Source organism: Mus musculus, chromosome 19, assembly GCF_000001635.26.
Source record: "Mus musculus strain C57BL/6J chromosome 19, GRCm38.p6 C57BL/6J".
NCBI classification, from domain to species: domain Eukaryota; kingdom Metazoa; phylum Chordata; class Mammalia; order Rodentia; family Muridae; genus Mus; species Mus musculus.
The window spans coordinates 45988956-46015163 of record NC_000085.6 but is presented as its reverse complement, the minus strand read 5'-3'; the positions used below and the strand labels follow the sequence as shown (position 1 = coordinate 46015163).

At 46.9% G+C, this 26208-nt stretch overlaps 2 protein-coding genes and 1 long non-coding RNA gene across 6 annotated transcripts in view; 1 reads left to right on the top strand and 2 right to left on the bottom strand.

The window, feature by feature from the left end:
• Window positions 1–1777: 1777 nt before the first annotated feature.
• On the bottom strand, window positions 1778–17027 carry 4930505N22Rik (RIKEN cDNA 4930505N22 gene). Its single transcript, NR_152221.1, has 2 exons — window positions 16445–17027; window positions 1778–2139 (listed from the first exon to the last, which is right to left on the bottom strand). It is a non-coding gene; the product is annotated as an RIKEN cDNA 4930505N22 gene (long non-coding RNA).
• Hps6 (HPS6, biogenesis of lysosomal organelles complex 2 subunit 3) lies at window positions 8991–11686 on the bottom strand. Its single transcript, NM_176785.3, has one exon. The coding sequence runs from the start codon at window positions 11536–11538 to the stop codon at window positions 9121–9123; it is 2418 nt and encodes an 805-aa protein (NP_789742.2). The 5' UTR covers window positions 11539–11686; the 3' UTR covers window positions 8991–9120.
• Armh3 (armadillo-like helical domain containing 3) overlaps window positions 16532–26208 on the top strand; it is a 181271-nt gene continuing 171594 nt past the window's right edge. For 2 of the 4 annotated variants that reach the window (XR_386511.3, XM_006527344.4), the window contains exon 1: window positions 16532–16748. The gene's annotated coding sequence lies outside the window, so the exon portion shown is untranslated. Of the gene's footprint in view, window positions 16749–21723; window positions 21786–26208 lie in introns of all 4 variants that reach the window. The other 2 variants (XM_011247345.3, NM_198296.2) reach the window with 2 other exon arrangements.

Below are 26208 nucleotides of genomic sequence, written 5' to 3'. Positions count from 1 at the left end.
CTGTCCTGTAACTCACTCTGTAGACCAGGCTGGCCTCGAACTCAGAAATCCACCTGCCTCTGCCTCCCAAGTGCTGGGATTAAAGGTGTGCGCCACCACGCCCGGCTAGTCTTGTATTTTAAATTCATATGCGATATGACCTTTTCCTCTTAGGAAACAGCTGTGGGCGACTCCCTTTCCTCTTCCAGTCCTGAAGAGAATTCCGGTGGCTCAGGTTCCTTTTCCTCCCGGTTCAGTTCTAGGACCCTTTCCTCTTGCCATGACTCTCCTTCCTGAGTTTCCTCCTGGCAGCCTCCCTCTCTTCCTTGTTTTCTCTTGGCTTCTAGAAATTCCTGCTAGTGAACATTTGACGGGTGAAGCTGGCAGTGACAAGAGATGCCCACCAGGAGGCGCCAGTGCCTAAGAAGATGCTGAAGCCCTGTATGGAGGCTCCTGCCTGCAGAGGCTGAAGTCCTGCGCCCTCTAGGACTACACAAGGAGTTCCAGGCCAGCGTGGGCTACAAAGGAGGAGCTAACTCAGTGGCCAAGATTGTTGTTGCTGTTGCAGAGAACCTGAGTTGGGTTTCTAGTATGCATGTCTAGTGCTCACAGTTAACTCTAACTTTAGTTCCAGGGAATCTCAGATGCTCTTCCCACCTCTGAGAGGACATTTGTATATATGTGGTGTACACACACACACACACACACACACACAAATAAAAAGTAATTTTTTAAGATATCTGTAACCCAATTTGCAAAAACACATGAAACTCAAGAAGAACGAAGACCAAAGTGTGGACACTTTGCCCCTTCTTAGAATTGGGAACAAAACACCCATGGAAGGAGTTACAGAGACGAAGTTTGGAGCTGAGACTAAAGGATGGACCATCTAGTGACTGCCATATCCAGGGTTTCATCCCATAATCAGCCTCCAAACGAAGACACCATTGCATACACTAGCAAGATTGTGCTGATAGGACCCTGATATAGCTGTCTCTAGTGAGACTATGCCGGGGCCTAGCAAACACATAAGTGGATGCTCACAGTCAGCTATTGGATAGATCACAGGGCCCCCAATGGAGGAGCTAGAGAAATTACCCAAGGAGCTAAAGGGATCTGCAACCCTATAGGTGGAACAACATTATGAACTAACCAGTACCCCGGAGCTCTTGACTCTAGCTGCATATGTATCAAAAGATGACCTAGTCGGCCATCACTGGAAAGAGAGGCCCATTGGACTTGCAAACTTTATATGCCCCAGTACAGGGGAACGCCAGGGCCAAAAGTGGGAGTGGGGGTGGGGAGGGTATCGGGGAATTTTTGGGATAGCATTGGAAATATAAATGAGGAAATATCTAAAAAAAAAAAAGATATCTGTAACCACAGGGGGCTGGAGAGATGGCTCAGCTGTTAAGAGCACTGACTACTCTTCTAGAGGTCCTGAGTTCAATTCCCAGCAACCACATGGTGGCCCACAGCCATCTATAATGGGATCTGATGCCCTCTTCTGGGGTGTCTGAAGACAGCTACAGTGTACTTCCATATAATAATAAATAAATCTTAAAAAAAAAAAAAAGGTAGGGCTGGAGAGATGGCTCAGTGGTTAAGAGCACCAACTGCTCTGCCAAAGGTCGTGAGTTCAAATCCCAGCAACCACATGGTGGCTCACAACCATCTGCAAGGAGATCTGATGCCCTTTTCTAGGGTGTCTGAAGACAGCTACAGTGTACTTACATATAAATAAATAGATTTAAAAAAAAACAAACAACCCCCTCCCAAAAAAAAGATATCTGTAACCACACTTTTGGCTACTTTATTGGATCGTTTTTCCCACCACTTTTCTCAACCCTTCTAACCTCCCCAACACTAGGTAGGAGAGGAGGTTAGAGGGGAAAGGAGGCGTCCATCTTAGACTAGTTCCTGCTGCAAGCGATGTCCAGTTCCTTGGGGCAGTTTGATCTTGGTAGTCAGGATCTCTCCATCCAGCAGTCCAGCAATGCAGCAGCCTCTGGGGCTATAGCATTTTTATCTTCTCTTAAGACTCCCCAGAATTCCAAACGTAAACTATGTTTAGATGTTAAAAACCATGCCCCTGCCAGGGCATGAGACAAATCATGGGTCAGCTCCTGGGGACATCTAAAGTAGCTGCATACCTCACACCTGGGATTCAAACAAAAACATAGTCACATAACATTTCTGTTTGTTTATTTATTTATTTAATATATGTGACTACATTGTTGCTGTCTTCAGACACACCAGAAGAGGGCATCTGATCACATTACAGATGGTTGTGAGCCACCCTGTGGTTGCTGGGAATTGAGCTCAGGACCTTTGGAAGAGCAGTCAGTGCTCTTAACCACTAAGTCATCTCTCCAGCTCTTTTCTGTGTTTTTTATTTTTATTTATTTATTTATTTTTGTTTCTTTTGTTTTTTTCAAGACAGGGTTTCTCTGTATAGCCCTGGCTGTTCTGGAACTTACTTTGTAGATCAGGCTGGCCTTGAACTCAGAAATCCGACTGCCTCTGCCTCCGGAGTGCTGGGATTAAAGGCGTGTGCTACCACGCCTGGCATTGTTTGTTTGTTTGTTTTTTGTGTTTTAAAAGAAACCAAAATTCTTACTACAGATATTCACACACACACACACACACACAAAAAAAAAAAAAAAAAAAAAAAAAAGAAAGAAAGAAAGAACAAAGAGAAAAAGAAAAGAAAAGGAAGTAAAAGATTTGGGACTGGAGAGAAGGTTCCTTAGAACATAGCTTTCTCTGCTTCTCCAAAGGTCCTGGGTTCAGTTCTCAGAGCCCATGTTGGCTGGCTTATAACTTTAATCTGTCACTCGAATCTAGGCTCCAAAGTCACAAGATAGACACAAGATGGTGAATATACATACGTGTAGGTCAAACACTCATGCATATGACAGACAGCTGCCTGTGGTGGCTCCTGCTTTAATCCCAGTACTCAGGAGGCAGAGGTGGAGGGATTTCGATGGGTTCGAGGTCATGCTGGTCTACAGAGTGAGTTCTAGAACGGTTGGGGCTACACATTGAATCTCCCCGTCTTTTTTTTTTTTTAAAGATTTATTTATTATTTATTATATGTAAGTACACTGTAGCTGTCTTCAGATGTACCAGAAGAGGGCGTCAAATCTCATTACGGGTGGTTGTGAGCCACCATGTGGTTGCGGGGATTTGAACTCCGGACCTTCGGAAGAGCAGTCGGGTGCTCTTACCTGCTGAGCCATCTCACCAGCCCTCTCCCCGTCTTTAAAAATCAAAAATAAATGAATAAATACATACATAAATATTTGAAAAAGACAAAACACCCAGAATGGGATTGGGGAATGGTCTATCACGCAGGGTGGCGGCGGCGGCGGCGGCGGCGGCGGCGGCCAAGCCTAACACTGTGAGTTGGATTCTCAGAACCCACACCCTGGAAGAAGAGCACTGACTTCAGCAAGTTGTCCAAGTTTTTTCTCTGACCTTCATATACTTTCCTTGGTGTCCCAACACAAGCATCCACAAAATAAATAAACTTTAGAAAGAAACCGCAAAAAATCAAAAACAAAAGAAAAAAAAATCAACAACAAAAGTGAGGCACAGGCCTAAAATCCTAACACCAGTCAGAGGTGGGGGGACGGGCATTAATTCGAGGCCAGTCTCAGATACAAAGGAGAGTTTGAGGCTGACTATGGTCACTTGAGACACAGTCTCAATAAGCCAGAAACAGGGTGTGGTGGAGCATCATTCCATTCCTGTAATCACAGAGGCGGGAAGCACTGAAGTTCAAGGCCACCCCTGTCTACATAGCAAAAGTTACCTAGAAGGGAAGAGAGAGAATCAGAAAAAAAGAGCTTTACTGGCCTCCCCCAACCCCCGGAACAGTAAGTATCACACTAATTCAAACTTGGGGTGACTCAATATAGAGCTGAGAGTCTAGAGCTGCCCCAGCCTCCCTCCCTTTCTTTGTGACCACTTAGGTCAGTAGGAACCAAATTTTACTGCATCCGCATACTTGTCTTAGTTAAGGTTTCCATTGCTGTGAAGAGACACCGTGACCAAGACAACTCTTATAAAGGACAACATTTAGTTGGGGCTGGGTTATATTTTCAGAGGTTCAGTTCATTATCATCATAGCAGGAAGCATTGTAACAGGCAAGCAGACATGGTGCTGGAGAAGAAGCTGAGAGCTCTGCATCTTGATTCAAAGGCAACAGAAGGAGACTAAAGCCCACCCCAACAGTGACACACTTCTTCCAAACGAGGCGACACCTATTCCAACAAGGCCACACCTCCTAATAGTGCCACTTCCAATGGGCCTAGCACAGCACATTCAAACATTCAAACCACCACAGTACTATAGAACATTTTTCTTCCTTCCTTCCTTCCTTCTTCCTTTTTTTTTTTTTTTTTTCTTTTGGTTTTTTGAGACAGGGTTTCTCTGTGTAGCCCTGGCTGTCCTGGAACTCACTTTGTAGACCAGGCTGGCCTCGAACTCAGAAATCTGCCTGCCTCTGCCTCCGAGTGCTGGGATTAAGGCGTGGGCCACCACGCCCGGCATGTCCTGCTATTTAATATGTCCTTCTATCCCCTTCTCCCAAGATGATTCTTGCTTAGCTGACCACTTGCTTAGCTGACCACTTGCTTAGCTGACCACTGCTCAGATCTCCTATTCCTTCCCTGAGGCCCACCTGTATTTTGGTGCCTAGATCAATCAGTTGGTCAGTCTGGCTTATGGAGAAATGGGAAGGCGGCCTTTTCAACCAGGCACTAGGAACCCGTTAGATGCTGCATCCAATGATGAGGCTGCAGAACTACAGATAACTATGGTGTCAGCCTTCAAGAAACTTGAATACTAATTAGGGAGACGAACAAATAACTGGGTAACCAAAACATCAAAGAAGAGCACCGGGAAAGAAGACTGGAAGGAAGGAGATGGGACCAGACCTCAAGGAAGGCCTGTGTCGTCTGTCAGGACATTGGCTTTGACATTGAACATTAAAGAACTGAGTGGAACTCCCATCAGATTTGTTTGTTTTACTTTCTGGGTGATTAAGGTGTGGTGGTACACATCATTAAATCCCAGAACTCAGGAAGCAGAGGCAGATAGACAGCTGTGAATTTGAGGCCAGCCTGGTCTACATTGTGAGTTCCAGGATAGCCAGAGCTATGTAGAGAGACTCCATTTCAAACAAACAAACAAACAAGCAAGCAAAAGATTAGCTGTAAGGAGACAGAGCTACCAAGTGAAAGCCGTTGTAATAGTCTCAATGACATGTGGTCTAAGCCATGCCAAAGGACATGTGTCTTACTTTTTTTGTTTCTTTTTAATTTTTTTAAAGGTTTATTTATTATTATATGTAAGTACGCTGTTGCTGCCTTCAGACACTCCAGAAGATCCCATTACAGATGGTTGTGAACCACCATGTGGTTGCTGGGATTTGAACTCAGGACCTTGAAAAGAACAGCCAGTGCTCTTAACCGCTGAGCCATCTTCCCAGCCCCATGTCTTACTTTTCTATTATTGTGATAAGACACCACGACCAATTTATAAGATGAAAGCATGTAATTTGGAACTCCATAGGGTTCGAGTCAATGGCTCCCACAGTGGGGAGCAGGCAGCCATGGCATGGGGGAGGAGCTGAGAGCTTACATCCTGACCCACAAGCACTTGGTCACTGCTCTGAGGGACCTCTCACATACTCCACCAAAACACAGTGGTACATTGACATCTCTCGGATGTTCTCAGAGTCTTGAGATGCAGTTTGGGATTACCTGCATTGTTCACACTGTAGGGACGCCTTTAATCCCAGTACTCAGGAGGCAGAGGCAGGAGGATCTCTGTGAGTCTGAGACTAGCTTGATTTTACAAAGTGAGTTTCAGGACAGCCAGGGCTAGAGAAACCCTGTCTCTAAAAACAAAAACAAGGGAGCTGGAGAGATGGCTCAGTGGTTAAGAACCCCGACTTTACTTCCGAAGGTCCTGAGTTCAAATCCCAGCAACCACATGGTGGTTCACAACCATATGAATGAGATCTGATGCCCTCTTCTGGTGTGTCTGAAGACAGCTACAATGTACTTTACATGTAATAATAAATTAAAAAACAAAAACAAAGGGCTTGAGAGATGGCTCAGCAGTTAAGAACACTGATTGCTTTTCCAGAGGTCATGAGTTCAATTCCCAGAGACCACATGGTGGCTTAAAACCATCTGTAATGGGATCAGCTGCCCTTTTCTGGTCTGTCTGAAGACAGAGACAGTGTAGTCACACATATAAAAAAAAAAAAAAAAAAACCAAAACAACCCAAAACCCAAAAGTAAACAAAAGGGAGGTAAAACTTTACATCTAAGTCTGCCTGCTACCGTCAAAGGGAGCCACATACATAGAAACCTCACTAGTGGGTAGTCATACAACTCTAAGCAAGAAGTTGGCCTGTATGTTCCGTAGGGCCAACCAAGTATAATTCTTTCTTTTCCAGGCACAGGATGAGTCCTGAGCCAAACCCAAAGACTTGAAGAAGATTATAACTCAATAGTATTACAAGCAGTGAGCAGCTTCCCCCTGTGGAGATATAATGGGTCCTAGCTCAAGACCAAGAGGAGGAACCCTTGTCAGACTGGGAAGGGTCTGGTATAGAAACCCAGGGAACGGTTCCTAGTCCTGGGAAAAAGAGCATAAAGTCCAGGAGCTTGGTTCTAGGTGTTAGTAGATAGCCAGGTCAGGACAAGAGCCATCCGAGCGAGCCTTGGATGAGACCGAAGTGTAATCTTAAGACTGTACTGAGGCTAAGAAAGTATTTCCAAACAGGCCGTGCACATGAGCTAGCTGCCTTGGGATCGCCCCGAGACTGAGGAACTAAGACCAAACAACTGTGGCCTTGAGGCAGAAGCTCTGAGGAACTGAGAGGCTGAGGAATCGTCCCCAGACCACTGTGAGCCTAAGTCTAATTTAGGCCCAGAGTGAGGATGAAGAGGATCAAAGCCACAGGCTTTGAGGACAAAATTGGGCAAAGGACTATGTGGTATATGGGATGAGTCCCAGCATGAGGGTCCTAACCGAAGCCACAAGCAGGGCCGGGAAGCCGCAGGGATAGCAGGGATAGTCTTTGTTGTTGTAGTTGCTTAAATTTATGTATAGGAGTGCACTGTCTCTGTCTTCAGACACACCAAAAGAGGGCATCAGATCCCGTTACAGATGGTTGTGAGCCACCATGTGGTTGCTGGGAATTGAACTCAGGACCTCTAGAAGAGCAGTCAGTGCTCTTAACAGTTGAGCCTGTCAGACATCTCTCCAGCCCAGGGATACTTTTTGTACACTGTGTAAAGGTTGTCTTTATATTATTCAAATGCTGACTTCTATTCAGGCAAGGAGTCCGCAAGGTACAGGCCAGACTTTGGTATTGTTATTTTTATGAAGCATCACCTGTCTCAGTATTTTATAAACATTCTTCTCTAGTAACTTCTGATTGGTCAATAAAGAACTGATCAGAGGCTGGTGGTGGCGGCGCACGCCTTTAATCCCAGCACTCGGGAGGCAGAGGCAGGTGGATTTCTGAGTTCGAGGCCAGCCTGGTCTACAGTGAGTTCCAGGACAGCCAGGTCTACACAGAGAAACCCTGTCTCGAAAAACCAAACCAAACCAAAACCAAACCAACCAAACAAAAAAAGAGCTGATCAGACAATTATCTGGGCAGAAGGGAATAGAGAGAGACTACTGATTTGGGTGTGGGGGTATGTGTTCTAGGGGTGGGGGTGGACTTCAGGGAATAGGGGTGGGGGGTGGACTTCAGGGAAGGAAGAGAAGAGGTGAGCATGGTAGAGCGTCCAGGAGGACACCTTACCAAGGGAGTGAGTTCTCTGTGAGGACAGAGGACAGATAGCTACAGTAGAGCGAGCCAAGTAGACACTGAATGCAAGAAACACGAGGCCTGTGGTTGGGATATAGATCTCTCAAAGGGTTAGAATAGCTCAGAACTGGCCCCGTTTAGGCTTGCAGCTTGTTAATAAAAATACCAGCTGGGCATGGTGGCACATGTTTAATCCCAGCACTCGGGAGGCAGAGGCAGGCAGATCTCTGAGTTCAAGGCAAGTCTGGTCTACAGAGTGAGTTCCAGGACAGCCAGGGCTACACAGAGAAAAACCTCTGTCTCATAAAGCCAAAAAACCAAAACCAAAACCAAAACCAAATCAAACCAGCTTTCTGTAGCTATCATTTGGGAGCTAGAACAGGTTGCAGAAACACCCTGTGGTTAATTGGAAGCAAAAGGGGTGTAGCAAACCCCCAGAAAATTCTACTCTAAGAGGCCCCTTGGGTAGAACTGGGCAGAGACCACAGCCTCTTTAGAAGGGTTCTGCTAATGGACCCAGAAAAATAAGAACTTGGTTGTTGCTGCTACTTCTTGGCTTAGGGAGTCACCAGAAGTATGAGGCTTTCTCAAGAGCTTTGCAGTCCGTCTGTCTGTCCCCCAGCTCCCCAGCAGTGACTCATTACTAGTCTGGAGCCCTACAAACAACCCCCTTGTCTGTATAAACCAGGGACTGCTCAAGAATGGGGGGAAGTAAGCAAGGGCTTAGGACAAATATGGGCTTCTTTCCCCAAGGCCAGAAGAGACCCAGGGAAAAAAAAGAGAGCCCTATAGAATTCTCTCCTTGAAGTCCCGGAGAAGCCAGCACTAGGTAAGGAGCTTGCAGGCACTGCTGGGCTATGGAGTGACATGGCTCACATGTTCAAGCCTCTATGTTCTAGGTGATAAACTTGGCCAAGCTCTTTCATCTTTCTAGCCAGCTACTTCTTCTCTCTAGAAAATGGAGACATTAATACTTCATCAGTGGAGTTATGAGAAGCATTAAATAAGGAATTCTATAAAGATCAACAGGTTTCCTAGCACACAGGAAACACACTCAGGACTATTGTTTCCATGACCAGAAGTAGCTGATTTATGCAAGACATCCAGATTCAACCATTCCCTCGATAAGCTACAACCCTTAGCTGTTCAAAACTTAACACGCACAAGAAACCTCTGTGAGTATATTTGGTATTTGCATGTATTTTAAAAATTGTTCCACAACAGACAGTATTGCACACACAAGTCCCACCTTCGTGCTTCATAACCCTAGGTACCCTTCCCTTCGCATCTCTGTGCTCTACAAATGAACTCCCACATCAGCTGCACCGAGCCCTTGTCCAGGTGGTACCCAGGCTTCTTGTCCTGGATGGTCTGATGCCGGGAGAGAAGCAGTGGGTCCACGAGGTGGTGTAGGGGGTGGAGTGCCTGGGTCCCATAAGATGTCCTCATAGGTGCTTTGAACTGGGCCAGACGGCCTTCCTTGAGCCCCAGTCTGTTCTAGCAGGGCTCTGACCAAGCCCACTGTGAGAGGGGGCTCTGCCCCAGGCTCAGGGAAAGGGGTGGTTCCCTCATCATCTGGGAGATGTGTCCTCAGCAGAAGTAGGAGCTCATGTGGAGCCACTTCCGGTGGGCACAGGCGACAGAGGAGAGGGAGGTGTGCATCCAGGCGGCGGTGCTGGGCAAACTCTGCCAGCAGCAGCTTAAAGATCTCACTTCGAAGCAGGGGGCTGGAGGCATCCAGGGCCAGCCCGGCTTCCAGAGCCCGTTCCCACTCTTCTTTCTTTATCAGCTGCCTTACAGCTTGTAGCACGGCTTTGGGTCGCCCACTGCCCAAAAGCAACTCGAGTTCCAGAGCCTCAGGCCTCTTCCCTTCCTCACCTAGCACTGCCAGGGCTCGGCGGTAAAGGGGCAGACTGGGGCCTTCAGCCCCCCAGCCGGGGCCACCCTGCTGCTGTGCCAGTTTCACAAATGGGGGGAGCCACTGAGGCTCGAGCTGGCCCAGGCACTGACACAGGAGTTCAAAGGGCGGCAGTATTCCATTGGGATGTTCCTTTCCAGCTGTTGGAGCCCTTAGGACCTTCTTCCATACATCCGGGGGTGCTTGGGACCTCAGCCTGCCACTCCTATCTGGCTGGAGCTGCAGTGCCTGGAGGGTGGCACCCCAAGCTGCTGTAGGAAGGGCTTGGAAAATGGTGTTGAATTGGGCCAGCTGGTCTCCTGTCAACTGGGTTCTCAGCAGGCGGGCCACCTCGTGCTCCGCTAACTCAGTCCAGCCAGCCTCCTCATCGTCCCCAGCCACCAGCTGGGCCTTGAGCTGTTCTATACTACGATAATCCCGGAGCTCAGCCCTCAGGGTTGTCAGGAGTGTAGACGGGGGCAGGTGGCCCTGGAGGATGGAGGCCAGGGCCTGAGGTGCCCGAAACATGCTGTTGTGTCTCAGTTCTTCTGGGGTAAGCTGGGTACCTCGAAGGCTCCGACGCTGGTAGTACCCACAGGCCTCCTCAAACACCAGGTCCTTGTCTGAAGGCAGCTCAAGGCCTTGGGGAGTTTCCCAACACACACAAAAGAGACCCAAGGCTGAAAGCAATCGTAGGGCTCCTCGGGTCTCCAGCTCTTCCTCGTTCTTCATGCCCGGGGCTGGAGGCTCCAGCAAATGTACTCTGTCTGTACTGAGAACCTTTTTTTCCAACAGCCGCCCACTGCTCATGTCCAGTAGTTCCAAGGTGGAGCCCAGGACACAGGCTAAAGTGCCGTGAAATGTCCCCAGGGCTGCAGACCCTTTTAGGCTTACAGGGGCCTCCTGCAGGATTCCCACGGTTCGAGTACCACCATGGCACTGCACTAGGCTCACCTTCCCTTTCAAGTCAAGCAACAACAAGCCCTGCGAAGATGGGGCCCAAGTGTGTACAGCCAGTGGCTCCCTGGGGGACAGGAATCCAGGAAGGCCTCGCAGCAGGGTCCGGAAGTCCCAAGTGTCCCCTTGTTTGGGATTCAGGCTTTTACTGTGTGAAAGACCAAGAGATGGAGCAGCAACTATTACCTTCCCCTTGCTTGGGCTCCAGATGAGCAGAAGGTGGGCCACACCAGACCAAGTGTTGGTAGTAGGCACCAGGAAGAGGTCCTTGCGGGAGGCTATCAGTCCAAAAAGGGGGCAATGGTGTAGCAGGATGTGGGTGCAGCCTAGTTTGGTGCCAGCCTCCCCGCTGGTTTCCAGGGTCTTGAAGCACACACGGTGGCTGAAGGCCGTTGAAAGCTGCTCTGGTTGGTCCTTAACACCCGGCTGACGCTCCTCGCACCAAACTAGGCGGCCTCGGGTTGCGGCCACGGCCATCACGCGGGCTCCACCATCCGGACACAGCTCAGTGCTCTGAAGTAGCTTCCATCCAGGCTCCATCCCCACGCCCCAAACCTCTGCTAGGCCACTCTCCCATACCAAGATCAGCGCGGGTCGCGCCAGCCACGGCACGAAAAAGACGTCCAGCGGCGAGGGGTCGCCCTCCGGCCAGGCACGCTCCAGCGGCAGGCCGGGCCCACGCACAGCCACTAGAAGCTGTGGGGCGGGCGATCCGGGGGGTCTTAATAGCAGCAAGTGGCGGCCGTCAGGGCTGCAGCGGACTAGGACAGCTGGGTCCCCCGCCAACAACTCGCGGAGCCGGGCCGCGCCGGTGAAGTTGCTCAGATCCGAAAGCAGGCGCAGAGTTCCTGCACGCTTCATGACGCCTCTGCCGCAGGAGCTAGCCAAGGCCTGATCGCCCAGTGGGGCGAGGCCGGACTGCTAGTCCTGGTACCCGGGGGAGTGCAGGGCTGACACTTCCGTCCCTGGTGAATGAGGTGAGCCAAGCCCTGGACTGAACGTCGACTCCGCCCGGCCCCGCCCCGCCAGGCGAGGTCCGGGATTGCCCCAGGGCACGCCCCGCTAGCGCTGCGCGCCGGGGGCGGAGCTGCGGGAAGATGTCCGAGGGAGGAGCATCCGCAGCACCCAAGGGTCCCCGCTCTGGATTCAAGTTTCCTAGGCACCGTGAGAATGTCTCAAAACGTCTCCCTTCTTTCTGAACCTCGCTCTTTCACCTTATTTGTGGTTGAGTACTGACACCGTATCAGCCCTGACCAAATAGCAAATCTCAACCGCCTGGAAATTTAGTGGAAAAACTGTAAGGTTAACAACCCTCCGCTCACCAGGCTGGCCACAAATTCACAGAGATTCTCCTGTCTCTGCCTCCCAAGTGCCGTGATTAAAGTTCATCACTACCATCCCTGGTCTTTATACATATGTTTTAAATTTGAAGTCAGCATACAAAGTAATGAATTTCATGATCGCATCCCCTTCCTCCATATTCTTAGTCCTGTGTGCACCTGTGAAGGCTGGAGGTCAGCCTCAGTGTCTTTCCTCAGAAGCCAACCTTCTACACTGTTTTGAGAGAACTTCTTTCACTAGGACCTCTCACCCACTAGGTTGTGCTAGCCAGCCAATGAGCTCGGGAGATCCTCCTGCTTCAGTCTCCCACGCTGGGATTATAGACTCGAACCACAATACCAAGCATTGAGGATAGAATTAGCGTCTTAAGCTTTTGAGGTATGCACTTTATTGACCAAGCTATGGCTGGCATTTTTACACATATATATATTATTCTACTTTGTTCCTGTTCACTGCCTTCCTCATTAAAAATTTAAATTAAATTATATTGAATGTGTGTGTGTTTGTGTGTGTATCTATGTGTGTCTGTGTTTGTGTGCGTGCAATATTATGGGCATACGCCACAACACCCACTCAGAGGCCAGAGGACAACTTTCGGAGCTGGTTCTTGCCTTGTACCACGTGGTTCCTGTGGTGGTTTGACTAAGAATGGTCTCCCACAGACGCATATATCTGAATAGTTAGTCATCAGAGAGTGGCACTCTCTGAGAAGAACTGGGATTAGTTATGTGTGGCCTCCTTGGAGGAAGTGTGTCACTGGCAGTGAGCTTTGCGATTTCAACCCCCCATGCCAGGTCCAGGTTCCCGTCTGCCTGTGGATGGGACTGGAGCTCTTAGCTACTGCTTCACTGCCGTGTGCATCACCGTGCTCTCTGCCAATGATGATAATGGATTGATGCTCTGAAACTGCAAGCAAGCCCCTCATTAAATGGTTTCTTGTATAAGAGTTGTCCTGGGGCTGGCGAGATGGCTCAGTGGGTAAGAGCACCCGACTGCTCTTCCGAAGGTCTGAAGTTCAAATTCCAGCAACCACATGGTGGCTCACAACCATCTGTAACAAGATCTGACTCCCTCTTCTGGAGTGTCTGAAGACAGCTACAGTGTACTTACATATAATAAATAAATAAATCTTAAAAAAAAAAAAAAAGAGTTGCCCTGGTTGTGGTATTTCTTCACAGCAATAGAAGAGTGACTGAGACAGGTGTCAGGAATCAAACTCAGGTGTGGGAACGTGGTTCACGGATGAAGCTGTGAGGAGCTGAGACCTTGTGGGAGAACTCCGAATAAACGAGTCTATAAACAATAAACAAGATAACCTCTGCACCCTCCCCAGCTGTATCAGAGAGGAGTAAATTAACTTATGTTATTGATTACAACTGACTATTGTTGTCTTTACGCCTCTATGGAAAAACATGTTTTTGTTTTTGCCACATGCGGCTTGTCCTTGTGACTGGACACTTTACTTAGTTGACTCCTTTTAACCCTTAGAGTAAAAACTGTCTGCTGCGAGAAATGAAGTTGGCTATGGCATAAAACTTTAGTTCACGGACGCTTCAGGCTGGCTCTCCCAGGTTCACACCGCCAGCTGGAGTAGCAACATCAGGTTCAGCAGCACTGATGAAAGTCCGTACTCACGCACTGAGGTGTTTCCTCAGCAATATATATATATACATATATATGTATATATGTGTGTGTGTTTATATATATATATATATGTTTATATATATGTTTATATATATATTTTTTGGGGGGGGACACAAATTCTCACTCTGTAGCTCTGTAGCCTGGCTTGTCCTTGAACCCTTGACAATCCGTCGGCCTCAGCTGCCCAAACACTGGAATTATAAACTGTCGTTCCTGTATCTGCATGAACTGCCATACCCTGTTCCCCGAATACTGATTGATTTGTCAGGCTCCCCTGTTTGGGGAGGGCATGCTTTTTTTTTTAAGATTAATTTTTATTTTGGGGTTTTGAAGAGATGGTTCAGCCATTGAGAACACTGTGTTTTTCAAGGGGACTTGAGTTGGCTCTCAGTACCCTCACAAATGCTTACAACTCTAGCTACAGGAATTCACTCTCTTTGGGCCTGCACAATCAGCCAGCCACAACACAAATAGAAAGTATAGAAAGTAAAATCTTGAAAATTTATTTTAATGTATGAATGTGTGTATGCCACATGTGTGTAGCTGCTTAATGAGCCCAGAAGAAGATATCATACCCCCCCAGAAGAGGACATCATATTCCCCTGGAGCTGGAGTTTCGGTGGTTGTCAGCCATTTGATAGTGAGTGCTGGAAACTGAATTCATGCCTCTGGAACTCAGCAGCAAGTACTCTTAACTACTGAGCCATTTCTCTAGCCTTGGTTTTTTTTTTAATGTATGTGCACATCTATGCAGGTGTATGTAGTATGTGTGCAGGTTCCTTTGAAGTTACAGTCAGTTGTAAACTGCCTGACATTGTTGTTGAGAGTCCAACTCAAGTCCTCTCTACAAGAGCACCAAGAATTCTTTGAAAACATTGTTGTTCTTATTTTTGTGAGGCAGGGTTTCTCTGTGTAGCCCTGGCTGCCCTGGAACTCACTATGTAGACCAGGCTGGCTTCAAATTCAGAAATCTGCCTATCTCTGTCTCCAGAGTGCTGGGATTAAAGGTGTGTGCCACCATTGTCTGGCTCACCAAGTATTCTTAACAGCTGAGCTAACCCTCCAGCCTCTGAATTTTGAAACAGGTTTCCCTTTGTAGCTCAGGCTAACTTTGAACTTACTTTGTAGCTTATCTGTGCTTTTAACTCTGCCTCCTCCTGCCTCAGCGTCCCCAGTATTGGTATCACAAGCTTGTGACACCACACACAGCTTCAAAGATCTTTCTTTCTTTCTTTCTCTCTCTCTCTCTCTCTCTTTTTTTTTTTTTTTTTGGTTTTTCGAGACAGGGTTTCTCTGTATAGCCCTGGTTGTCTTGGAACTCACTCTGTAGACCAGGCTGGCCTCGAACTCAGAAATCTGCCTGCCTCTGCCTCCCAAGTGCTGGGATTAAAGGCATGCGCCACCACGCCCGGTTTCAAAGATATTTCTATATCCTTTTCCCTCTGAGGCACTTGACAGCTTTATTGGAAGTTCGTACTGTCATTTCTTCCATTGTGGTTTTTTTTTTTGTTTGTTTGTTTTGCTTTTCCTTTCAGGTATTATTATCCTCAGTGTTAGCCTTGCCTTCGGCTCATCTTCTTCCCATTCCTAAGCCATCCTCTTTTTCTTGGCTTGAGCCGTTACTTCCAAGCCAATGGCTCTAAGGTATAATTTAGCTACAGTCTAATAGCTGGGCTGAGTACCAATAAACGGCATCTAGCAGTCTGCTAGATATTTCTGTCTGGACATCTATCAGGCATTTTGATCCTAATGTGCCCTTAATATCATCTTCCTGCCTAAAACAGTTTTTTCTCCAGGGGCCTTTTGTTGCTATAGGTCTCTTCCCATCTTTTTGTTTGTTTGCTTTTAAGACAAGGTTTCTCTGCATAATCCTGGCTGCCCTGGGACTTGCCCTGTAGATCAGGTTGGTCTAGAACTCCCAGAGATCTGCCTACTTCTGCCTTCAGGGTGCTGGGATTAAAGTCATGCAGCATTGCTGCCTGGCTACCCTTGCATCTCTTGACCAAGAGTTAGAGCCTTTGGAAACTGCACCTAATGACTAAATACAAATCATTTACCCCGATTATTCAAGGCATGGCTCCTTCCTCCCTCCCCTTTCTCCCTCTCTTCCATTTCCTTCTCTTTCTCTCCCCTTGTTTTTTTTTTTTTAATGTGTATGGATGCTCTGCCTTTATCTATGTGTACTTTGTGTGTGCCTGGTGCCCATAGAGGCCAGAGAAAGATGGGAGTTACAGGAATATGGGAGTAACAGACAGTTCTGAGTGCTGGGAATTGAACCTGGGACCTCTGTGAAAATAGCCAGTGTTCTTAATTGCTAAGCCATATCTCCAGTGTGTCTCTGTGACTGTATCTCTCTGTCTCTCTCCGGTGGATCTCTGAGTTTGAGGCCAGCTTGGTCTACAGAGCAAGTTTCAGGACAGCCAGGGCTACACAGACTTTTTCTCGGAAAACCTAAAAAAAAAAAAAAAAAAAAAGACAAGGTTTCTTGTTGCACAGGCTGCCCTTGAATTTGCTATAAAGATGGAGCTAATCTTGAACCTCTCATCCTCCTATCTCTGGTTCCCAAGGGTTGGGATTAACAGACGTGACACATCGTGCATGGCTATGTATATTCTTCTAGACTGCAGCTCCTCGCTCTCACCTGTGCTGGATAATTTTTTGTCAGCTTGATACAGGAATAATCATCCGAGAGAAGGGGACCCCAAATGAGAAAATACCTCCATAAGATTGGGTTGTAGGCTGGTCAGAATTTAAAATAACGAAAACAGCAACAACAACAAACCTCTACTAGAGCCGATTTAAAGCCAGTGACTTCAGGTGAAGGGCTAGTTCTCTCGCGGTGTCTGTTGGGAGTTGTAGTTTTTGCGATGCTTGCTGGGAATCGTGGTCTGAACCCGCTTCAGGAAGAGGGCGTGAAAGAACCTGAAGAGCGGAGGGTTTTAGGACCCGGCGGGGAGCGGCGGCCTGGGGGAAAAGTGTCGGGAGGTCGGGAACGCGCCCGTGATTCCGGAGCAGTGGCGGCGTCGCCGGAGTCGGGAGCGAGCAGGCCTGCGAGCTGCTAGGGTGCTAGAGAAGCCGGGGGCTCGGTAAGCGGCGCGGGCCCTGCCGGGTCCTCGAACCTGGCCGACCTCTGCGGGTCCGCCCTACTAGGCCTGGACGCAGAGGCGGCCCTGGGGGCGGGGCCTGAGTGTGCCGCGGCGACACGGGTGACAGAGCAAGGGGAGGGCTGCGGTTGCTGGGGCCGCTTGCTGTGGGAGGGTCGGGCCTGGGACCTCAGAGTCCGCCTCGCTGCCTTCGATCGCCCGCTACCGGCTGGGTCCGGCCTCTCGGAGGTCCCGCTGGGGCCTCGGGGACGCCGAGGCGCTGACCTTTGACCCCAGCGCGGGGCTGACCCCGAGCCGGTCGGCTCCTGGTGGAAAGCTGCGCCTCGGACGGGAGGTGGCCGGTCCCCGTGAAGTGTTCAGATGCCGGGTCCTGCGCTCTTCCGTTTTTAGCACCCACTTTTTGCAGAGTTAATAAACCCACTGCGCTTTCATGCGAGGAGTGTGTGCCAGCCAGGAAACCCACCCCTTCCCTCGTACGGTGAAGAATGATAGTCACTGGGGAAGTTGTCCCTGGCTAATGGGACAGTGGATATACTTCAGCCATGTCCTAATAAAATGTTGCGGGACTATCGGAACCTCCCCAACTTTTCTTTCTAGAAAAAGTTTTAAACTTAAGTGCATTTTCCTTGAAAATAGGGCAAGCATGGTGTTTAAACATGGCTAGTGTTAGAGCCATCATATGTGTAGCCTTAGGGCCCCTGGCCGGTTCAGAACTAGCTATGTAGACCAGGCTAACCTCGAACTTGTAGCGATCCTTCTGATTCTCCCTCCCAAATGCTGTGATTTCAGTGTACCTCACCAAGCTAGGCTTATCTCCTGCCCATGATTTAGGACAGAGTGACTTGAAATCTTCTTTGGTATGTTTTTGACTGAATGTTGTATGTATGGTCGTTTCCATGGAAACGCTTTCAAGATAGCAGATCTAAGAAAGGTTTTGATAACTTCTCTTCCAATAGTTAAGGAAGTCATTCTTTTCTTAATGAATTAGCAAGCCTTTAATGTGTTCTTATTATGACAGTCATTGTACCTTGTCATGTTTACATTTTTTTGCCTCCCAAGACAGGGTTTCTCTGTGTAGCCCTTGCTGTTAACTCTCTTTGTAGACCAAACTGGCCTCCAACTTAGACCTGCCTGAAATACACATTGAGTTCAAGGCCAGCCTGAACAGCTTAGCGCGGGCTCACACACACACACACACACACACACAATAAAAACAAAACCCAAAAAACTAAAACCAAAACCCACCAAAAATGAAAACAAACCCTGGATAACAACTTAGAACCCAGAATCTGGGATGCGGAGGTGGCTCAGAGGTTTAAGAGCACTTCCTGCTTTTTCAGAAGATCCAAATATGGCTTCCAGCTCCCACACTAGCTAGCTCCTGGCTCACAGGTACCTGTAACTGGCTTCTGTGGGTACTTGCACTCAAACACACATCCACACACAGACACACATATTAAAAAACAATAGCATGGGGTTGGAGAGATGGTTCAGTGGTTAAGAGCACTGACTGCTCTTCTAGAGGTGCTGAGTTCAATTCCCAGCGACCACATGGTGGCTCACAACCATCTGGAATGGGATCCGATTCCCTCTTCTGCTGTGTCTGAAGACACCTACAGCTACAGTATACTCATATAAATAAATCTTTAAAAAAACACAACAACATTAAAAAAATCAGGAAAAATAATAACAGAAACCAACCCAGAATTTGGGGTTTCACACAGCACAGTTTAGGGATCCATAAAACTAGGAAAATGTGACCAAATAACAAATGGATTCAGGGATGTGAGGGTAAATGTTGCTTCAGCACTCATTGAACACTGACTTGAGACGGACACTTAGCTTAAAGTCAGGGTTTTTTTTTTTTTCCCTGCAGTTCCCATTTTATTTTTTAATTTCACAGTATTCAAGTCCAACTTCAAGGCCGATATCAAGTAGCAAATTAATATTACAGCATAACTATTTTCTAAGATAACCAATAAAATTTCCCATACACATTCCTATGGACAGTAGTTTAAAAGTTTAGTTAGAGGAAGAAAAATAATATCCAAAAAAATCTTTGCTTTGTTTTACACAGCTCATAGAGGATGGTGATTCATCTAACTGTGATTACTGAATGGCGAATATTTCATCATACAAGTCTTGAACATTCATGTGACCGAGACAGGGTCTTGCAGTATAGCTTAGGCCAGCCTTGAACTTACAGTGATCCTCCTGCCTCAGCATCTCAACTACTTGGAACATGCATCAAAAGTGAAATATTTTTTTTAAGATTTATTTATTTTTATACCATTGTAGCTGTCTTCTGACACACACCAGAAGAGGGCACCAGATCTCATTACAGATGGTTGTGAGCCACCATGTGGTTGCTGGGAATTGAACTCAACACCTCTGGAAGAGCAGTTCATGCTCTTAACCACTGAGCCATCTCTCCAGGCCCTAGGGTCAGTTTGTTTTTTTTTTTTTTTTGGCTTTGTTTTGTTTTGTTTTTTGTTTTTGTTTTTGTTTCGAGACAGGGTTTCTCTGTATAGCCCTGGCTGTCCTGGAACTCACTTTGTAGACCAGGCTGGCCTCGAACTCAGAAATCCACCTGCCTCTGCCTCCTGAGTGCTGGGATTAAAGGCATGTGTCACCATGCCCTACCCTAGGGTCAGTTTTTAACATCAATCAGAGACACATATTTGGACAAAGTTTTCTCAGGGTGTGTGTTACATATCTGTGTGAAGGCATTTGTCCAGCATGAAGGGAAGACTGCCATTGCCAGAGAAAGTCGGCAGAGCTTTGTAGGGAAGGTGTGTTTGAACCATGTGTTGAAGGTTAAGTAGGAGCTTGCACAATAAGGCGTTTGTGTTGTAGAGAACAGTCTTTGCAGACATGGCATAAACTGTGAAGAGGGAAAAACCAGCATGCTGTGTATATGGGGTAAAAAAATCATCCAAAACAGGCTTTCCGTTGGGGAATTGTCTAGAGGTGAGATCGAAAGGAGGGCAGAATGCCATTGAAACTCAAAAGAAAAACAAACTATTATTTCATGTGTAGTATGCTGCCCATATGTCTCTGTGTACCTTATGTATGCCTGGTGTCTACATAGGCCAGAAGAGGGCATCAGATACCCTGTAACTGGAGCTACAAATGGCTATGAGCTGTCATGAGGGCACCACAGATTGAGCCCTGGTCCTCTTTCTTTATCTGTTTAATTTTACTTTTAGAGACAGAGTTTCTCTGTGTAGCCCTGATTGTTCCTGGAACTGGATCTGTAAACCAGGCTGGTTTCAAACTCACAGAGATCCGCCTGCCTCTGCCTTCCAGCTAAAGATCCAGTACTACTTGTTCTTCTTCTTTTTTTTTTTTTCCGAGACAGAGTTTCTCTGTATAGCTCTGGCTGTCCTGGAGCTCACTTTGTAGACCAGGCTGGCCTCGAACTCAGAAATCCGCCTGCCTCTGCCTCCCGAGTGCTGGGATTAAAGGCATGCGCCACCACACCCGGCCCAGTACTTCTTTTGAAATTATTTTTTCTGTATTTTTTTCATTTTATGTGTATTGGCGTTTTGCCTACATGTATGTCTATATGAGGGTGTCCAATCCCTTGGAACTGGAGTTATAATTTTGAGCTGCCATGTGGGTGTTGGGGATTGAACCTGGGTCCTCTGGAAGAGCAGCCAGTGCTCTTACCGGCTCAGCCATCTTGCCAGCCCTGAAACTGTTTTAGAGAGTGACAGAGTGCAGATTAAAACTCTAGGTAATGAAAGACAGGTCTACAGATGTTATAGTTGAGTAAGACTTGGAAATGTCTCTTAATCTCAGGGTTGTGGGTTCGTGCCCCACTTTGGGCGCCAGATGTTGTGTCCGGCCAGCGGCTCACATGTCTGGGTTCTAGTCTGAAGAGGCATCTTGGAAACCTGGAAGAGAAGAGGGAGCTAGCCGGACGACTGAAAGATGTGTAGCTAAGACAAAATTCTGATCAAAGCTCAATTTTACTATTTCTGACACTCAGTTATGAAGCAGGGGAAGGGATCTGATTCCAGCCAAATCATCTGGAGTAAGGTTGCAGGTGAACACGTGATGGCTCCAGAACAGCTAGGAGGCAGGCAGTGGGAGTGGCAGGACGATAGGGTGGCAAGCTCTACCCCGATGCTCTCAAATACTGAAACCTGAGCAAACAGGTTTCAGACTGGGGAAGGGAGGTTACATCGAGAGAGGTTGGAGACCATACTGTCAGAAGGACAAGTCCTTCACAGCCTCCCACCCTAAAAAGCCAATTGGCCTTGTACTAAGGAGCCGGTCAAGAATGCGGAGGAATATCAGGAATATCCATGTACTCTCCTTCAGTGTTATTCATAATATAGTGCCTTTCAAATTAGTACAGTCAGCCTTCCCCTGGGTTCCAATGCCCTGTAGCTGACTACTTAAAATTCAACTAGGAAGTTACCTATTCAGTACTAATTAGCATTATAAAGTCAGAGCTGAAAGCTCAGGGCTAGTCTGCTTGTGTTTACTAGGACAGAAAGGACAGTCTTATCCAGATATGGTTTACCATAAGAAAAGTTAGGAAATCCCAGAGACAGGTTTCTTCATTAGGCCCTAAAATTCAGGCAGAACTATAGAGCATAAATAAATTTTATGCCTCAGCCCAGCCTTTTCTTTTTTATATTAACAACAGGGAGGAGATGTAACCTCCCCTCCCCAGCCTGAAACCTGTTTGCTCAGGTTTCAGAGTTTGAGAGCAATGGGGCAGAGCTTGCCGCCCTATTGTCCTGCCACTCCCACTGCCTGCCTCCTAGCTGTTCTGGAGCCATCACGTGTTCACCTGCAACCTCACTCCAGATGATTTGGCGGGAATCGGGCCCCTTCCCCTGCTTCATAACTGAGTGTCGGAAATAGTAAAATTGAGCTTTGATCAGAATTTTGTCTTAGCTACATCTTTCAGTTGTCCGGCTAGCTCCCTCTTCTCTTCCAGGTTTTCAAGATGCCTTTCCAGACATGTGAGCCGCTGGACGGACACAACATAACTTGGCTTTGGTAAGGTAGAGAACAGAATGATGTTAGAAATATTTCTGAGGTAGCTGAGACGTGAGTAGGAGGAGAATGGTCTAAGGTTTCAGGCCTGGGGTGGAGGAGATTTCATTTACTAGAATTTGGATATAATAACTAGGAGTCTGTACTTCAGGATACAGAAAAAGAACATTGTTGTTGTGGCATTCAAACCCAGGGGCTTGTTCCTAATGGGCAAATGCTTTACCACTATTTACAACCATAAGGCCTTTCTATCCCAACCTCTAAAGTGATGTGGAGACTTATATTTATTTAAAATAGTGTTAGTCCCTTGATTAGTCTAGTTCCCAAGTAGCACTTGCAATTCATGTTAATCCATTTATATTATTCTATGTTTGCCACATGGCTTCTTACCTATTGGTCTCTAGTACTGGGACTGGGAGTGTTCCCACGCCTGACTTTCCCTGCCTGTCCTCTTCTGCTTCACCAAAAGGCCACCAGCTTTTTTTTTTTTTTTTTTTTTTTAAATAAAACCAGTTAGAAGTTGAGGGGGGGAGTGAGTGCTTACATATATGATGCAGGTGTGAACAGTTGGAATAACAATACCACAGTCCTGCCGATAACCAGATCTCAGTCCCTTTCAGAAACCAGCATCACAGTAATGCAAAGACAATCTTTACATAGTGCACCAAAAGATTATCCTTACAACTATTTTTTTGTTTTGTTTTGTTTTTGTTTTTTCGAGACAGGGTTTCTCTGTGTAGCTCTGGCTGTCCTGGAACTCACTCTATAGACCAGACTGGCCTCGAACTCAGAAATCCACCTGTCTCTGCCTCCCGAGTGCTGGGATCAAAGGCGTGCGCCACCACGCCCGGCTTCCCTACAACTATTTTAATTCTTGAACAGAGCCAACCTTTAAAGGTTAGGTGGTTATGGAAAGAAATTACTTGGGCTTGTCTGGTATATTGAGGTCACATTGCTTGTGGGATATTCAAGGGTAGGTGTCCGTAGGTAGCTGCAACTATGGAGGTCCAGTGAGCTGAATAGGTTGGCAGTAGCTGTGAGGGAAGGGATATGTGAGAAACAATATGGTCAGGGAAAATATTTGCTTATTAGGAAATATCAATATGTGTAGCTTTTTTTGTTTTGTGTTTTTGAGATAGGATGTCACTTGTAGCCTTGGTGGCCTGGAACTCACTATGTAGATCAGGCTGATCTTGAACTCACAGAAGTCCTCCTGCTTCTACCTTCCAAGTGCAAGGTGTAACAATGTGTTTAGCCCGATATGTATCTTTTTCTACCTAATGGTGGGTTCTCAAGGCAGTGATCATAAGTGTGATGTTTTTGTATCCTTTGTCCTATACTGTGCTAGTATAAAGTCTATCAGGATTTGTTGATGTTGTTGTTTGTTTGTTTTAAGATTTATTTATTTATTATATGTAAGTACACTGTAGCTGTCTTCAGACATTCCAGAAGAGGGAGTCAGATCTCATTACAGATGGTTGTGAGCCACCATGTAGTTGCTGGGATTTGAACTCTGGACCTTCGGAAGAGCAGTCGGGTGCTCTTACCCACTGAGCCATCTCACCAGCCCCTGTTGGTTTGTTTTTTAGAGACATGTTTTCTCTGTGTAGGCCTGGCTCTTGTGGGACTCAACGTTGTTTAAGACTGGCCTGGAACTAGCCTAATGAGCCTTGACAGGATTCACCTGTCTCTGCCTTCCTCAGAGTGGGGATTAGAAGTGTGTGTCACCATGCCAGTTTGTTGTTGTTTCTAATGTAGGTTCTGGGTGTCTAACTCAGCACCTTATTCTTGCAAGGCACACACTTTGTCATCAGAGCTGTTCTCTCAGACCCTCCTCTTTAAGTTTATTGTATTGTGTGTGTTTTCGCATTTATGCTCATGTTATGGAGGCCAGAAGAGGATGTTGGGTGTCCTATCATTCTGTCCTGTTCCCTTGAGACAGGGTCTTTCACAGACTCTGGAGCTAGATTTGCAGTCAGCAAGCCCCAGTGATCCTTTTGACCTTGACCTTCGAGGTGCTGGGTTAGAGATGTGTGCGGCCTCACCCAGCTTCTTATGAGAATGCTGGGGATTGGAACTCAAATTCTCATGTCTGCTGAGCCATCCATCTCTCCAGCTACCTCCACCTTTTAAGATTTTGTTTGTGTTTTGAAGCAGGGTCTCAGGTAGCCTGGATTGCTGGTCAGATTTGTTGCATGAGGATATATACCCTGGACTTTCTTTTTTTAACTTAGGTATACGTATGTGTGTCTGTGTATGTGCCTGAGGAGGTGAGAGAGGTGTCAGCTCCCTGACACTGGAGCTCTAGGCAGTAGCAAGCTGCCTGATAGGGGTGCAGGGAAGTGAATCTGGGTCCTACAAGAGCAATGTGCTCTTAATACTGAGCATTTTCCATCCATCCAGCCGAGACCTTGAAGCTCTGATCCTCACGTCTCTTCCTCTGTAGTGAACCACCAATTCCACTGAGAGAGGATATGTCTTTATGTAGCACTGGGTGTCCTGGGACCTGGACCTGTGACTGGCCTCCACCTCAAAGAGATCTGCCTGCCTTTGCTTCCTGAGGTTGGAATTAAAGGCTTGTGCTACTACCAGGTCTGGGCCTTTATAAGATCTGAGTGATAGAACTCAGTTGTCTTCATAAGATGGAAGTTAACTTTGGACGTCTCCTTCATACTCTTCACTGCCTTTCTTTTCTTTCTTTCTTTCTTTCTTTCTTTTTTCTTTTTCTTTTTTTTTTTTTTTCGAGACAGGGTTTCTCTGTATCCCTGGCTGTCCTGGAGCTCACTTTGTAGACCAGGCTGGCCTCGAACTCAGAAATCCTCCTGCCTCTGCCTCCCGAGTGCTGGGATTAAAGGCGTGTGCCACCACGCCAGGCCTTCACTGCCTTTCTTTTTCTCCATCCATGCTAGAGTACTCAGGGCCTCATGCTATGCAGGCTCTTTCCTCCCACTGAGCTATCAGCCCCCTTCACTTTATCTTAGGTGGCTGCTATTCATGTGCTCAGACTGTTGAACAGAACGGAAGTGAGAAGAATAGCATAGGTTGAGAGTTTGAGCATGGTTTTAGTTATATGAGATGAGGAGAGTGTGGCTTTCAATCAGAATGTCCTGAAATCCTGACAATTTGGAACTTGTGAGACAGGTCTTAGGAAGCAGTACTTCTTGTGTAAGATAAGTTGAAAGGGATTCTGAGGTGGTTATGTTTATATAAACCTTTTTGTTTATTTGTTTGTTTTTGTTTTTGGAGGCTAGGTTTCTTTTCTTACCCCTGGATGACCTGGGACTCAGAGATCCACTTGCCACTGTCTCCCAAATGCTGGAATTAATGTTCAGTTTATATATAAACCTCTTTATTTGTGTTGTTGGTTTGTGAAACTAGACAGTTTAGTAAGTGTGTTGTGACTGGAAGTGTGTGTGTGTGTGTGTGTCTATCTGTCTAAGTCCTGGACACAACACCTTAACACAGACAAATCAAAATTCATCTCTTTTAAGATAGTCCACTTGTGGCTGTCTTGGAACTTATTCTGTAGACCAGGCTGGTCTTGAACTCAGATCCTCCTTCTACCTCCCAAGTGCTGGAAATAAAGGCATGTGTCACCAGCGACTTCTGCTTTTATTTATTTGATGTCTTCTGTGTGTGACTTCTGTTCACGCCATGCATGTGTAGGTCAAAGGCCAACTTTCTCCGCTTGGTTTTTACCTTCTACCCTGTGGGATTCTGGAATTGAACTCGGATCTTCAGGCTTAGCAGTAGGCACCGGTCCCCATTGAGCCATCTTACTATCCCTACTTCTGCTTTTAAATACAGACTGAATATAGTCTGAGGTAAGCACTGCGTATAGCACACATGAAATTTGGACACTGACATATATTTATTTATTTATTTATTTACTTTGTAGCTGTCATCAGACACACCGGAAGAGGGCATCAGATCCCATTACAGATGGTCGTGGGCCACCATGCAGTTGCTGGGATGTGAACTCAGGACCTCTGGAAGAGTAGTCAGTGCTCTTAACCTCTGAGCCATCTCTCCAGCCCGAGATGGTGATTTTTTAAGTGTTGTCTTGAGTTAGTAGACTTTTTTGCATCAAGTGGGAATTTTGATTTTAGGGCTTAGTTTGGACTTAGACTTATAAGGTCTGAAGCTGCAGCTCTGCTGTAGAGTTTCCCTGTGTTCAGAGTCCTGCATTCAGTTTTAAGCATTGCCCACTCACTCCCGTAAGTTGTAACTCATACTTGCTGTGGGAATTAATTAAAAAAGAGAACCGTCGCCGGGTGTGGTGGCGCACGCCTTTAATCCCAGCACTTGGGAGGCAGAGGCAGGCGGATTTCTGAGTTCGAGACCAGCCTGGTCTACAGAGTGAGTTCCAGGACAGCCAGGGCTACAGAGAAACCCTGTCTCGAACCCCCCCCCCAAAAAAAAAAAA